The sequence below is a fragment of the Haematobia irritans genome, chromosome 4 (assembly GCF_050003625.1).
Source record: "Haematobia irritans isolate KBUSLIRL chromosome 4, ASM5000362v1, whole genome shotgun sequence".
Lineage (NCBI taxonomy): Eukaryota > Metazoa > Arthropoda > Insecta > Diptera > Muscidae > Haematobia > Haematobia irritans.
Window position 1 is genome coordinate 108,526,573 of NC_134400.1, and position 15,369 is coordinate 108,541,941.

Here is a 15,369-nt window from a genome sequence, read left to right on the forward strand (position 1 = left end):
GCATGTCCGTCCGTCTGTTGAAATCACGCTAACTTCCGAACGAAAGAAGCTATCGACTTGAAACTTGGCGCAAGTAGTTGTTATTGCTGTAGGTCGGATGGTATTGAAAATGGGCCATATCGGTCCACCATATAAACGAACCCCCAAATTTGGCTTGCAGGCCCTCTAAGAGGAGCAAATTTCATCCGATCCAGCTGAAATTTGGTACAAGGTGTTAGTATATGATCTCTAACAACCATGCAAAAATTGGTCCACATCGGTCCATAATTATATATAGCCCCCATATAAACCGATCCCCAGATTTGGTTTGCGAAGCCTCTAAGAGAAGAAAATTTCATCCGATCCGGCTGAAATTTGGTACATGGTGTTAGTATATGGTCTCTAACAACTATGCAAAAATTGGTCCACATCGGTTCATAATTATATATAGCCCCCATATAAACCGATCCCCCGATTTGGCTTGCCGAGCCTCTAAGAGAAGCAAATTTCATCCGACCCGGCTGACATTTGGTACATGGTGTTGGTATATGGTCTCTAACAACCATGCAAAAATTGGTCCACATCGGTCCATAATTATATATAGCCCCCCTATAAACCGATCCCCCGATTTGGCTTGCGAAGCCTCTAAGAAGAAAATTTCATCCGATCCGGCTGAAATTTGGTACATGGTGTTAGTACATGATATTTAACAACCATGCCAAAAGTGGTCCATATCAGTCCATAATCATATATAGCCCCCATATAAACCGATCCCGTGCAAAAGTTCATATTGATTCGTAATTATTTGTAGACTTACCTATACATACCTGTTTATGCCAAATAAACACCAATCTTTTCCCCATTTTTCGTTAACGCCCTAACATTGAATTCCCTATTGGGATTTCTAAAATCTCTATTTACTTAAAAGATACAGCTAAAAATAAATCGATAACAATACAAAATGACAACTAAACTTAACGATACTGTCAAGCAATGTCGAAGAACAACTTCCGTAAAAATCATAAAATCATTCTTTCTGTTTGAAATCAACATCCATACTGGTAAGAAGTCCAATGAAAAGAAATAAATCCAATTTTGTACAACCCATCTAAAATCAAACCTTTTGTGTTTTCTTTCGTTCCACTGTACTAATATTGGATCGTTTCCTACCATCTGGAGTACAAAGTCAACTATTACTCCAAATAGATTTGACTTTATTTCGGCTCACGAGATTCCACTTCTAACAGGTTGATCTTACTCCCGCACACATACATTTTTTGGTCCACTTCGAAACGGATTCCATCAACTCTGTGGCAAGCGCTCTCTGAGAATTCAACTCCACGTATTGGTCTACTCATCATCATCGTCATCATTGAAAACAGGTTAGTTGACGTTTTCTGTTTTTCTATATTTCATTGTGCAAGTAGAACTCTGTGTGATAACAACATACGCGGAATAATCGAGTTATATTTGAATTAAAAAGGAAAAATAGAACAGAATTATATTCTTGAATTTCGGAAATATTGCTGATTGCGAAGCTAATTTAAATTTCTGCCAGTTTGCGCTAAAAAATTTTTTGGATTACGACATGAAAGCCAGGTGAAAATTGCTACAGATTTAATGAGTTGGAAGAAATAATTGCCGGGGAAAGAAATCGAATTTGGACGATTCGAGCCGGTTATCATCAAAGGCTGCCATTATTCGTAATATACGTGAAACTTTTCATATTCTTGGTTGCTTGGTGAGTCGCAAAATTTTCTGAAAGAAAAATAAAAATTCCCTATACCCTCCTGTCCACGTGCTTTCAGTCCTCTTTTGTATGACACATTATGTATGCCCATAACAGAGGCCTGCTTTAATGGTTAACATGGCTCTGTTATGAAGTCATGCTTATGTTATTTTTTCCCCTTTACAGCTCCATATATCCATAATACTCATAGTTATAACATTTCCATGCTCTCCATTTGCACTCTCCTTTATTCATTTTCCCCTTACCTCTAAACAAGAAACCCGTAAGCGCCTTTACCCCTCCTATTGCACTTGCAACAAAACATTTTTTTAAGCCGCGGTATTCAACGTTTCCCCTTCACATATCACGTTCCCTCCTATCTACCCCCAAATCCCCACTACAGTGCAACCTCATCCACTAATATAAATACTGATATTCTCCAAATCGTATTTTTTATACCCTTCACCACTACTGTGGTACAGGGTATAATAAGTTTGTGCATTTGTATGTAACGCCAAGAAGGAAAAGTCTGAGACCCATCGTTTAGTATACCGATCGTCTTAGAATTAAATTCTGAGTCGATTTAGCGATGTCTGTCTGTCTGTCTGTCTGTCTGTCTGTCTGTCTGTCTGTCTGTCTGTCTGTCTGTCTGTCTGTCTGTTGATGTATTTTTGTGTGCAAAGTACAGCTCGCAGTTTTAGTCCGATTGTCCTAAAATTTGGTATAGGGTCCTGCTTCGGCTCAAAGACGATCCCTATTGATTTTGGAAAAAATCGGTTCAGATTTAGATATAGCTGCCATATATATTTTTCACCGATCTGGTCATAATTGGCGTGTATATCAACCGATCTTCCTCAAATTCCGTACATCCGAATATTTTATGAGTCTTGAAAAACATGCAAAATATCAGCCAAATCGGTTCAGATTTAGATATAGCTCCCATATATAGCTTTCGCCCGATTTACACTCATTTGCCCACAGAGGCCAATTTTTTGCTCCGATTTAGTTGAAATTTTGCACAGGGAGTAGAATTATCATTGTAGCTATGCGTGTGAAATTTGGTTGAAATCGGTTCAGATTTAGATATAGCTCCCATATATAGCTTTCGCCCGATTTACACTCAAATGACCACAGAGGCCAATTTTTTGCTCCGATTTAGTTGAAATTTTGCACAGGGAGTATAATTAGCATTGTAGCTATGCGTGCGAAATTTGGTTGAAATCGGTTCAGATTTAGATATAGCTCCCATATATAGCTTTCGCCCGATTTACACTCATATGACCGTAGAAGCCAATTTTTAACTCCGATTTAATTGAAATTTGGCACAGGGAGTAGAATTAGCATTGTAGCTATGCGTGTCAAATTTGGTTGAAATCGGTTCAGATTTAGATATATCTCCCATATATAGCTTTCGCCCGATTTACACTCATATGACCGTAGAAGCCAATTTTTAACTCCGATTTAGTTGAAATTTGGCACAGGGAGTAGAATTAGCATTGTAGCTATGCGTGTCAAATTTGGTTGAAATCGGTTCAGATTTAGATATAGCTCCCATATATATGTTTTTCTGATTTCGACAAAAATGGTCAAAATACCAACATTTTCCTTGTAAAATCGCCACTGCTTAGTCGAAAAGTTGTAAAAATGACTCTAATTTTCCTAAACTTCTAGTGCATATATATGGCGCGATAAATCATAAATAAACTTTTGCGAAGTTTTCTTAAAATTGCTCCAGATTTAAATGTTTCCCATATTTATACCCTTCACCACTACTGTGGTACAGGGTATAATAAGTTTGTGCATTTGTATGTAACGCCAAGAAGGAGTGATCATAGACCAACCTTTTAGTATACGGATCGGCTTAGAATTAAATTCTGAGTCGATTTAGCGATGTCCGTCTGTCTGTCTGTCCGTCTGTCTGTCCGTCTGTCTGTCCGTCTGTCTGTCTGTCTGTCTGTCTGTCTGTTGATGTATTTTTGTGTGCAAAGTACAGCTCGCAGTTTTAGTCCGATTGTCCTAAAATTTGGTATAGGGTCCTGTTTCGGCTCAAAGACGATCCCTATTGATTTTGGAAAAAATCGGTTCAGATTTAGATATAGCCGCCATATATATTTTTCACCGATCTGGTCATAATTGGCGTGTATATCAACCGATCTTCCTCAAATTCCGTACATCCGAATATTTTATGAGACTCGAAAAACTTGCAAAATATCAGCAAAATCGGTTCAGATTTGGATATAGCTCCCATATATAGCTTTCGCCGATTTACACTCATTTGCCCACAGAGGCCAATTTTTATCTTCGATTTAGTTGAAATTTTGCACAGGGAGTAGAATTAGCATTGTAAATATGCGTGCCAAATTTGGTTGAAATCGGTTCAGATTTGGATATATCTCCCATATAAAGCTTTCGCCCGATTTACACTCATATGACCACAGAGGCCAATTTTTAACTCCGATTTAGTTGAAATTTTGCACAGGGAGTAGAATTAGCATTGTAGCTATGCGTGCCAAATTTGGTTGAAATCGGTTCAGATTTAGATATAGCTCCCATATATATGTTTTTCTGATTTCGACAAAAATGGTCAAAATACCAACATTTTCCTTGTAAAATCGCCACTGCTTAGTCGAAAAGTTGTAAAAATGACTCTAATTTTCCTAAACTTCTAATACATATATATCGAGCGATAAATCATATATAAACTTTTTCGAAGTTTCCTTAAAATTGCTTCAGATTTAAACGTTTCCCATATTTTTATACCCTTCACCACTACTGTGGTACAGGGTATAATAAGTTTGTGCATTTGTATGTAACGCCAAGAAGGAGTGATCATAGACCAACCTTTTAGTATACGGATCGGCTTAGAATTAAATTCTGAGTCGATTTAGCGATGTCCGTCTGTCTGTCTGTCCGTCTGTCTGTCCGTCTGTCTGTCTGTCTGTCTGTCTGTCTGTCTGTCTGTCTGTCTGTTGATGTATTTTTGTGTGCAAAGTACAGCTCGCAGTTTTAGTCCGATTGTCCTAAAATTTGGTATAGGGTCCTGTTTCGGCTCAAAGACGATCCCTATTGATTTTGGAAAAAATCGGTTCAGATTTAGATATAGCCGCCATATATATTTTTCACCGATCTGGTCATAATTGGCGTGTATATGAACCGATCTTCCTCAAATTCCGTACATCCGAATATTTTATGAGACTCGAAAAACTTGCAAAATATCAGCAAAATCGGTTCAGATTTGGATATAGCTCCCATATATAGCTTTCGCCGATTTACACTCATTTGCCCACAGAGGCCAATTTTTATCTTCGATTTAGTTGAAATTTTGCACAGGGAGTAGAATTAGCATTGTAAATATGCGTGCCAAATTTGGTTGAAATCGGTTCAGATTTGGATATATCTCCCATATAAAGCTTTCGCCCGATTTACACTCATATGACCACAGAGGCCAATTTTTAACTCCGATTTAGTTGAAATTTTGCACAGGGAGTAGAATTAGCATTGTAGCTATGCGTGCCAAATTTGGTTGAAATCGGTTCAGATTTAGATATAGCTCCCATATATATGTTTTTCTGATTTCGACAAAAATGGTCAAAATACCAACATTTTCCTTGTAAAATCGCCACTGCTTAGTCGAAAAGTTGTAAAAATGACTCTAATTTTCCTAAACTTCTAATACATATATATCGAGCGATAAATCATAAATAAACTTTTTCGAAGTTTCCTTAAAATTGCTTCAGATTTAAACGTTTCCCATATTTATACCCTTCACCACTACTGTGGTACAGGGTATAATAAGTTTGTGCATTTGTATGTAACGCCAAGAAGGAGTGATCATAGACCAACCTTTTAGTATACGGATCGGCTTAGAATTAAATTCTGAGTCGATTTAGCGATGTCCGTCTGTCTGTCTGTCCGTCTGTCTGTCCGTCTGTCTGTCTGTCTGTCTGTCTGTCTGTCTGTCTGTCTGTCTGTTGATGTATTTTTGTGTGCAAAGTACAGCTCGCAGTTTTAGTCCGATTGTCCTAAAATTTGGTATAGGGTCCTGTTTCGGCTCAAAGACGATCCCTATTGATTTTGGAAAAAATCGGTTCAGATTTAGATATAGCCGCCATATATATTTTTCACCGATCTGGTCATAATTGGCGTGTATATCAACCGATCTTCCTCAAATTCCGTACATCCGAATATTTTATGAGTCTCGAAAAACTTACAAAATATCAGCAAAATCGGTTCAGATTTGGATATAGCTCCCATATATAGCTTTCGCCGATTTACACTCATTTGCCCACAGAGGCCAATTTTTATCTTCGATTTAGTTGAAATTTTGCACAGGGAGTAGAATTAGCATTGTAAATATGCGTGCCAAATTTGGTTGAAATCGGTTCAGATTTGGATATATCTCCCATATAAAGCTTTCGCCCGATTTACACTCATATGACCACAGAGGCCAATTTTTAACTCCGATTTAGTTGAAATTTTGCACAGGGAGTAGAATTAGCATTGTAGCTATGCGTGCCAAATTTGGTTGAAATCGGTTCAGATTTAGATATAGCTCCCATATATATGTTTTTCTGATTTCGACAAAAATGGTCAAAATACCAACATTTTCCTTGTAAAATCGCCACTGCTTAGTCGAAAAGTTGTAAAAATGACTCTAATTTTCCTAAACTTCTAATACATATATATCGAGCGATAAATCATAAATAAACTTTTTCGAAGTTTCCTTAAAATTGCTTCAGATTTAAACGTTTCCCATATTTATACCCTTCACCACTACTGTGGTACAGGGTATAATAAGTTTGTGCATTTGTATGTAACGCCAAGAAGGAGTGATCATAGGCCAACCTTTTAGTATACGGATCGGCTTAGAATTAAATTCTGAGTCGATTTAGCGATGTCCGTCTGTCTGTCTGTCCGTCTGTCTGTCCGTCTGTCTGTCCGTCTGTCTGTCTGTTGATGTATTTTTGTGTGCAAAGTACAGCTCGCAGTTTTAGTCCGATTGTCCTAAAATTTGGTATAGGGTCCTGTTTCGGCTCAAAGACGATCCCTATTGATTTTGGAAAAAATCGGTTCAGATTTAGATATAGCCGCCATATATATTTTTCACCGATCTGGTCATAATTGGCGTGTATATCAACCGATCTTCCTCAAATTCCGTACATCCGAATATTTTATGAGTCTCGAAAAACTTGCAAAATATCAGCAAAATCGGTTCAGATTTGGATATAGCTCCCATATATAGCTTTCGCCGATTTACACTCATTTGCCCACAGAGGCCAATTTTTATCTTCGATTTAGTTGAAATTTTGCACAGGGAGTAGAATTAGCATTGTAAATATGCGTGCCAAATTTGGTTGAAATCTGTTCAGATTTGGATATATCTCCCATATAAAGCTTTCGCCCGATTTATACTCATATGACCACAGAGCCAATTTTTAACTCCGATTTAGTTGAAATTTTGCACAGGGAGTAGAATTAGCATTGTAGCTATGCGTGCCAAATTTGGTTGAAATCGGTTCAGATTTAGATATAGCTCCCATATATATGTTTTTCTGATTTCGACAAAAATGGTCAAAATACCAACATTTTCCTTGTAAAATCGCCACTGCTTAGTCGAAAAGTTGTAAAAATGACTCTAATTTTCCTAAACTTCTAATACATATATATCGAGCGATAAATCATAAATAAACTTTTTCGAAGTTTCCTTAAAATTGCTTCAGATTTAAACGTTTCCCATATTTATACCCTTCACCACTACTGTGGTACAGGGTATAATTTTTTACTAACATTGTGTTCCACCCTAGTGCATTAGCCACTTAAATTTTGAGTCTATAGATTTTGTAGAAGTCTATCAAATTCTTCCAGATCGAGTGATATTTAAATTTATGTATTTGGGACAAACCTTTATATATAGCCCCAACACATTTGACGGATGTGATATGGTATCGAAAATTTAGATCAACAAAGTGGTGCAGGGTATAATATAGTCGGCCCCGCCCGACTTTAGACTTTCCTTACTGGTTTTTTACTAACATTGTGTTCCACCCTAGTGCATTAGCCACTTAAATTTTGAGTCTATAGATTTTGTAGAAGTCTATCAAATTCTTCCAGATCGAGTGATATTTAAATTTATGTATTTGGGACAAACCTTATATATAGCCCCAACACATTTGACGGATGTGATATGGTATCGAAAATTTAGATCAACAAAGTGGTGCAGGGTATAATATAGTCGGCCCCGCCCGACTTTAGACTTTCCTTACTGGTTTTAGTATCAAGTTCTACAATTATTTTTATTATTATTTTTTTTTTTTGAAACTCTTTACTCTTATTCTGTAGAATTTATTTCATATTTAGTATTTTCCTTTTGTGAGACTTATTTGGTATTTTATATTTTTATTCTGTGGGATTTATTTGATATACATATGAGTTTTCATTCAGGGGAAATTAAATTCGAGTTATATTTTTCTGTGTTTTTTTTTTCGATGATTTCATGCTTTTGGATCGTTGAGGTGTGCATTTTTGGTGTTGCTGTAGGCAAAATTCTGAATGCATGCGTTTAGTACAATTTATTATTTTCTCTGCAAATGATTTTTAACATACACGTATTTGTAGAGATCGCTCAGTAGATCTTTGCAAAATTTGGAACCAGTTTTTTTTTTTGTTCGAACACACCTTCGCTAGCTCACGTTTGCTCTGGGATTCTCTCAAGCATTCAACTACATTTGCATATAGCTTCTCCAACACTCACTGAGTATTCTCCTTTGTCAGCAGAATACATTTTTTAATCTCCCGTTCTCTTACTCTCTCCATCACAGACACTCACACTATCACATAGTGTGGGCACAGAGAGACTCGTCTCTCTTCCATTCTCTTAGCATCCATTGTTTTTTTTTTCCTTCTTGTGGAACCCATTTTAGTTTTTTTTTTTGTTTTGATCACTTTGATATTCCATATTATTCAAGGTCGATGCCCTTTACTTTCACTCCGTTTTCTTTTACTTTCGAAACAGCTGATCTGAGGCAAAACTAGGTCGTTGGGTTTTCTATCTATTGAATGCTAAGTATCTTTTTGTTGAATGAAAGTCGATTAGGATTGTCGGAACGGATTTTTTTTTGTCTTTTGTCAAACGAGGGGACAGAATATTAATTCGATTTTTTGTTGTATTATGTCCCTTAGGACTACTCACTCCTGGAGAAAATACATCTGGGTTTCATTTCTTTATAGTGAGATCTCATTATAATTCTGGTTAATGCATTTAGATTTGCTTTTAATCCTACAGTTTTAATACCGCCCTGTTTCTGAACAAAAAGTTTGTTTTATACCCAATATACATCATTGCATACGGAAAAGTATTACCAAATATCTTTCAATTTAAATTTTGATTGGATTTCAGAAAGGGAATAGGAAGGTGCCAGTTTAATTGATCAACGCAGGTTTTTTATTGTGATACAAAGTCAATCCCGAGATTTAGTTGTGTCACTCAACTATTTAATTGTGTCGATTATTTTTTTTTAATTGACATTGGTGAGTGATACTATCATTTCTGTAATTGAGAAAATTTCAATTGAGAATTGGTTGGCTCGCCTCATTCCGTGACTGAAGACGCGAATTATTAATTTTCTGTATGATCATAGCTGTTTTCGTGTCGTTTAATTGAAGTTTCGTTCGATCTTGGGGATCAGGGTTTTATTAAACTGTGTTATACAAGTCTGTTCTCTCTTTTTCGTTATTTGATTTGCTTTACCATGTCCCTTAATCGATTTATCCGTATTTCGGACAGGTTGGTGGAATTTGAAGCCAACCTTAATGATAAGAATGCCCCTTTGTCGTCATCTCTCCTCCTCGAGGCACATCTGGAGGAATTGAAAGGATTGTGGGGAGAAGTCAAACTCTCCTACGATAAATGCCTCCAAGATATCGAGGCCGAAGGTGAGGAGGAGGATGAGGACAAAGATGGCGACAAAGGATTTCCGTCCGAATTGGAAACTGTTAAGGGTAAATTCCAAAGTGCCTATATATCGTATTGTCGGTGTAAAGTACGATTATGTGAGCTTTTATCCGATTTCTCTTCTCCAAGGGCGAATCCAAGCCAGCAGCCTATCTCGCCAAATGTGATTGAAAACATTCCGATACCAGGGGCTCCGTCCGGTTTTAAATTACCGCCATGTGAAATCCCAAATTTCAAGGGCGACTTTTCAACATGGCCCACGTTTAGGGATATATTCACAGCAGTTTGCTTGAATAATCCCAGGTTGAGCTCCGTTGAGAAATTGTTCCATCTCAACCAGCGGACACAAGGGGAGCCTCATGATATTGTTGGCAAATTCCCCCTTACTAATGGTAACCTTGAGATAGCATGGAAAAGTTTTTCTACGCGTTACGAAAACAAGCGGGTTCTTGTGAACATTCAACTTAAGAGATTGTTTGGTCTCCCAGCCATTGCAACAGAATCTGGCGCTGCCCTAAAACGACTCCAAAGGGATATGAATACCATTATCTCACTTCTGAAGCAGTATGACATACAGGTCGACACATGGGACCCTATCTTTACATTTATATGTTCAAACTGTCTTCCAGATTCTACTCTCACCTTGTGGGAGCAAACCCTTTCCGATAAGACGGTTATTCCTAAGTGGTCCGATTTGGATTCATTCCTGACAAATCGTCATAAGACTCTAGAGTCTGTGTTTGAAATCAGGAAACAGGATCCAAACTTCACAAACAAATCCAAGCATCCAACTGGGAAATCTGGTCCATCGAATGTCAAATCATTCCAAACCAACGTCTCGGAACCGAAGTGCATTCTGTGCCCGAAAGAGTTCCATATAATTAGGAAATGTCCAAGATTCTTGAACATGGATCATACCCAAAGATTTTCCGAAATTAAAAAGAGCAATATGTGCATAAATTGTTTCTCGAAAGTCCACACAGTCAGGACTTGTAATAGTAAATACTCCTGTCGTGTTTGTGGGAAAAAACACAACACACTGCTTCATAATCCACAAAGTACCAACAGTGCCAATACTAATTCGAATGTTACAACAATTCCTTCTACTTCTAAATCCATACAGTCCACGAATTCATCTAGAAGTGAGGTTGTGCATTCATGTTTTGCGGCCGGTTCTCAAGGGGTTCTGTTAGGTACCGCATTGGTAAAAGTTTGTCATCGTGGTTTGGTTTATATCGCCCGAGCTTTGGTTGACTCGGGTTCGGAGGGCACTTTTGTGTCCCAAAAGCTGTTCAATATCCTTCAGCTGCCTTTCAGGCGTACCAACGCGAAGATATCAGGGTTAAATAACACCATCTCCGCAGCTGTTCAAAAGGAGTGCTCGCTTGTACTTGGGTCTAATGTTGACGAAAATATCCAGTTGCCAGCGACGGCACTTGTTGTTCCACGGCTCTCAGGAAAACTTCCGTCCAGCACCATCAATAGTAATTTCATTTCGTCACTTCCCAATCTTCCATTCGCGGATCCTAAGTTTTATGAGAAGTCGACAATCGATATCCTCTTAGGAGGTGATATCCTCCCATCCATAATGCTTCCTGGACTTGAGCGCCAGATCTGTGGTTCCTTAATGGCACAGGAAACCGTATTTGGATGGATTTTAACCGGGCCTATTCCAGATACTTCCACAAATCCATCTCCAACTATAGTATCGCATTTCTGTGAAATCTCACTAGATAAGGAGATTTCACGTTTTTGGGAGATAGAAGATCTTCCTAGGAAGAAATTCTCTTCATCTTCGGACAATTTTTGCGAAGAATTGTTTGTTCGCACAACGAAAAGAAGTAGCGAAGGGAGATACATTGTGTCTCTCCCATTTAAGGAATCATATCCAAATGAGATCACCATGGGCCAATCACGAATGATTGCAATGGCCCAGTATTTTCGAAATGAGGCTCGGTTGATCCGTAATCCATCTTTTAAGGACGAATATGACGGCGTCCTGGAAGAGTATGTCACTCTTGATCATATGAATCGAGTTTCTCCTCCTCCGGATGCTAGTAGTTTCGTAAGTTATTATCTCCCACATCATGCCGTAATAAGGCCCGAAAGTTCTACTACCAAAGTCCGTGTAGTGTTTAATGCTTCGGCTCCTACATCCAATGGGGTAAGCTTAAACGATGTTCTTCATACAGGCCCAATCTTGCAGAATGAGCTCATAATACTCATTCTGAATTGGCGACTATTCCGATATGTATTCAACGGTGATATAACCAAAATGTATCGCCAAATCTTAGTAAATCCAAATCAAAGGTCCTTTCAGCGTGTCCTTTTTAGGAACAACCCGCAAAGTCCTTTGGAGGATTTTGAATTGAAAACAGTCACTTTTGGAGTAAATTGTGCGCCTTATTTGGCAATTCGCACCATGCTCCAATTGGCTGACGATGTCCAATCTAAATTTCCCAAGGCTAGTGAAATTCTTAGAAACTTCATGTATGTTGACGATGCTTTGGCAGGTTCTCATACTATCTCTGAAGCAATTGAGTCCAGAAATCAGCTTATCTCCGCCTTGAACTCCGCTGGTTTCGAAATGAGAAAGTGGACATCTAATTCCAAGTTAATTTTATGCGATATCCCACTATCCGATTTGTTAAATGCAGAATTCTTAGATTTCGACCACTCTAGTACTGCTAAGGCCTTAGGTATACGTTGGAATGCCTTATCTGATTCATTCTTCTTTGCGATCCAAAATTTTCCGACCTCGTCCACGTATACTAAAAGGGAAGTACTGTCACAGATTGCCAAATTGTTTGATCCAGCGGGGTGGTTGGCACCTTGCATAATTGTTGCTAAAATTATAATGCAGCAAATATGGATTGATGGTACAGGGTGGGACGAAAGGATAACGGCGGAGTCCTTAAGAAAATGGACATCTTTCCAAGCCAATTATCCTTTTGTTAACTCTATAAAAATTCCAAGATGGTTTAACTATTGTCCTGATAGTGAGGTGGGATTCCATGGTTTCTGTGATGCCTCGGAAAAGGCATACGCTGCTGCTTTGTATATCCGCATAAAAACTAAAAAGTCCATATCCACTCATTTAGTTGTTTCTAAGACTAAGGTTGCCCCAATAAAAACTCTGTCAATTCCAAGACTGGAGTTATGTGGCGCAACATTATTAGCGGAAATGATCGACCATATTATTCCACAGCTACGAATAAAGGACTTTACGATAAATTGCTGGACTGATTCCACAATTGTGCTCTCCTGGCTCTCCGTGCTTCTGGGCTACTTTTGCAGCCAATAGAGTATCAAAAATCACGCAAATTGTACCGCCACAGAGATGGCACCATGTAGTGTCTGAACTCAATCCATCTGACTTGGCAAGCCGCGGTATGCACCCGCAAGATTTGATAGACAATGAGCTTTGGTGGCAAGGGCCACCATTCCTTAAGAATCCTGTGGCTAATTGGCCAATTTTCGATTTTGCCAGCGAGGCAACTCTGGATTTGGAAAGAAGGCCAGTCAAAGTAAACTTTTCCTACTTCAATGATTTTGAGGACGTTTTGGACAGGTTCTCATCACTTCCAAGAGCAATCCGAGTGATAGCTTATATGTTTCGTTTCTTTTATCGAACTCATCCAAAATATAAATCCAATTTCTCCAGACCTGTCAAAGATATATCCACATTTGAAGTTCTTTCAGTCCATATTAGACTTCAAATCATATGTCAAAAGTCCCATTATCCTACAGAGTATCATTCACTTTCCTGTAAGAAACGAATTTCGTCTTCCAGTTCTCTATTAAGCTTGAATCCATTTGTGGATGATGAAGGAATAATGCGTATCTGTGGGCGTCTCTCAGCTTCGCCAGCTTTAAGATACAATGAGAGGCATCCTATTATCATCCCTTACAACTGTCAGTATGCACGGTTACTCGTTAGATTTATTCATGAAGTTTGCCTTCATGGTGGAAACCAGTTGGTCTTACGACTAATCCGAGCGCAATACTGGATACCGAAAGTAAAAAATCTTATAAAGACAACAATAAATAAGTGCAAGCCGTGCATACTTTACAAACATAAATGTCAGACTCAATTGATGTCTGCTTTACCTCCTCAAAGATCCGAATTTTCTCGTCCATTCACTCACACAGGTCTTGATTTCGCTGGCCCCTTTGACATCAAGTCCTATTCTGGTCGATCATGTCGTATTTCTAAGGGATACACTTGTGTCTTTGTTTGTTTTTCTACTAAGGCGATCCATTTGGAAGCCACATCCGAGCTATCCACATCTGCTTTTTTAGCAGCCTTTAGTAGATTCGTTTCACGTCGTGGCTGCCCATTGCATCTCAACTCCGACAATGGGACGAATTTTATTGGTGCATCTAGGACACTAGCAAAAGAGTTCTTACAAACATCCAATCAATTAATTGCTTCCAATTGTGCCCATCAAAATGTGACGTGGCACTTTATTCCTCCAGGTGCACCACATATGGGCGGTCTTTGGGAGGCAGGGGTGAAGAGTTTTAAGGCTCATTTTAAAAAGGTAGCAGCAAATTTTAAACACACGTTTGAAGAATTCCAAACGCTTCTTACGAGCATGCCTAAATTCGCGACCTCTTTCCCCTTGCTCCCAAGAACCATCCGACCTTTCCGCTCTCACTCCTGGGCACTTTTTAATAGGGTCTCCAATTCTGGTTCCCATTGATCCTTCGGTGCAAGAAAATCCCATTTCCATTGTCAACCGTTGGCAAAGACTTAAGGCAATCCACCAGCACTTTTGTAATCGTTGGAAGGAGGAATACCTTAAGGAATTACACAAGCGTCATAAATGGCAACGACCCACCGACAACTTGCAAGAAAATACTATGGTAGTTATTAAGGAGGAAAACTTGCCCCCAAACTGTTGGCGCCTTGGGAGAATCAAGAAAGTTCATGCTGGAGCTGACAATCGTGTTCGTGTTGCAGAGCTTATTACACAAAAGGGGACTATAACGAGACCGATTACGAAACTCGTCGTTCTCCCATTTGAAAATTCTGATAATTCAAAATAAAAAAATAAAAAAAAACGTTTTCAGACTTCCAATCAACCCTTCTTCTTTTGTAGTTCAAAAATGCGTGCCAACAATCGTCATCGTGGACAATCGACCAAACAGTCATATATTTGCCGGCTATGCAGAAAACCTCATCCTTTGCGGAAGTGTAAGCGATTCTTGAACTTAAACACCTTGAAACGGCAGGAGATTGTTCAAAAGTACGGCTACTGCCCTAACTGTCTGGCGCATGAGCATTCTGGAAACTCATGTTTCACGACAACCGGATGCCGATATTGCAAACAGCCCCATCACACATTGCTGCACGCTCATAGACGCCTGGATAAGAATGCCAGCAACAAAAAACGGAATTCTAGTAAATCTGCGAAATCACCTTCTTCATCTGCGAAACCACCATCTTCCACCAAGTCGAAATCCTCTTCCATCGCCGCAAGCGCTGCAACATCGTTTAATTCGCCGAACACGACACTTTCGGCTATACTGAAGCAAAATGCTGTCACTTTGCTGCCCACTGTTGTAGTCTCAGTTGCTACTAAACACGGAAACCGCACTTTAAGATGCCTCCTGGACTCCGGATCTAAATCCAGTTCTATCTCATCTACAGTCGCAGATAAGCTTGATCTGACCACGCTTACTTTAGAAGAGGAAACTATCTGTC

At 38.8% G+C, this 15,369-nt stretch overlaps 2 protein-coding genes across 2 annotated transcripts; both read left to right on the forward strand.

Moving 5' to 3' along the window:
- Positions 1 to 9,456: 9,456 nt before the first annotated feature.
- On the forward strand, positions 9,457 to 12,963 carry LOC142235703 (uncharacterized). The gene has a single exon (XM_075306963.1). The coding sequence runs from the start codon at positions 9,457 to 9,459 to the stop codon at positions 12,961 to 12,963; it is 3,507 nt and encodes a 1,168-aa protein (XP_075163078.1).
- Positions 12,964 to 13,051: 88 nt separating this feature from the next.
- On the forward strand, positions 13,052 to 14,711 carry LOC142235704 (uncharacterized). The gene is made up of 2 exons (XM_075306964.1): positions 13,052 to 14,173; positions 14,235 to 14,711. The coding sequence occupies exons 1-2, from the start codon at positions 13,052 to 13,054 to the stop codon at positions 14,709 to 14,711; spliced, it is 1,599 nt and encodes a 532-aa protein (XP_075163079.1).
- Positions 14,712 to 15,369: the final 658 nt, after the last annotated feature.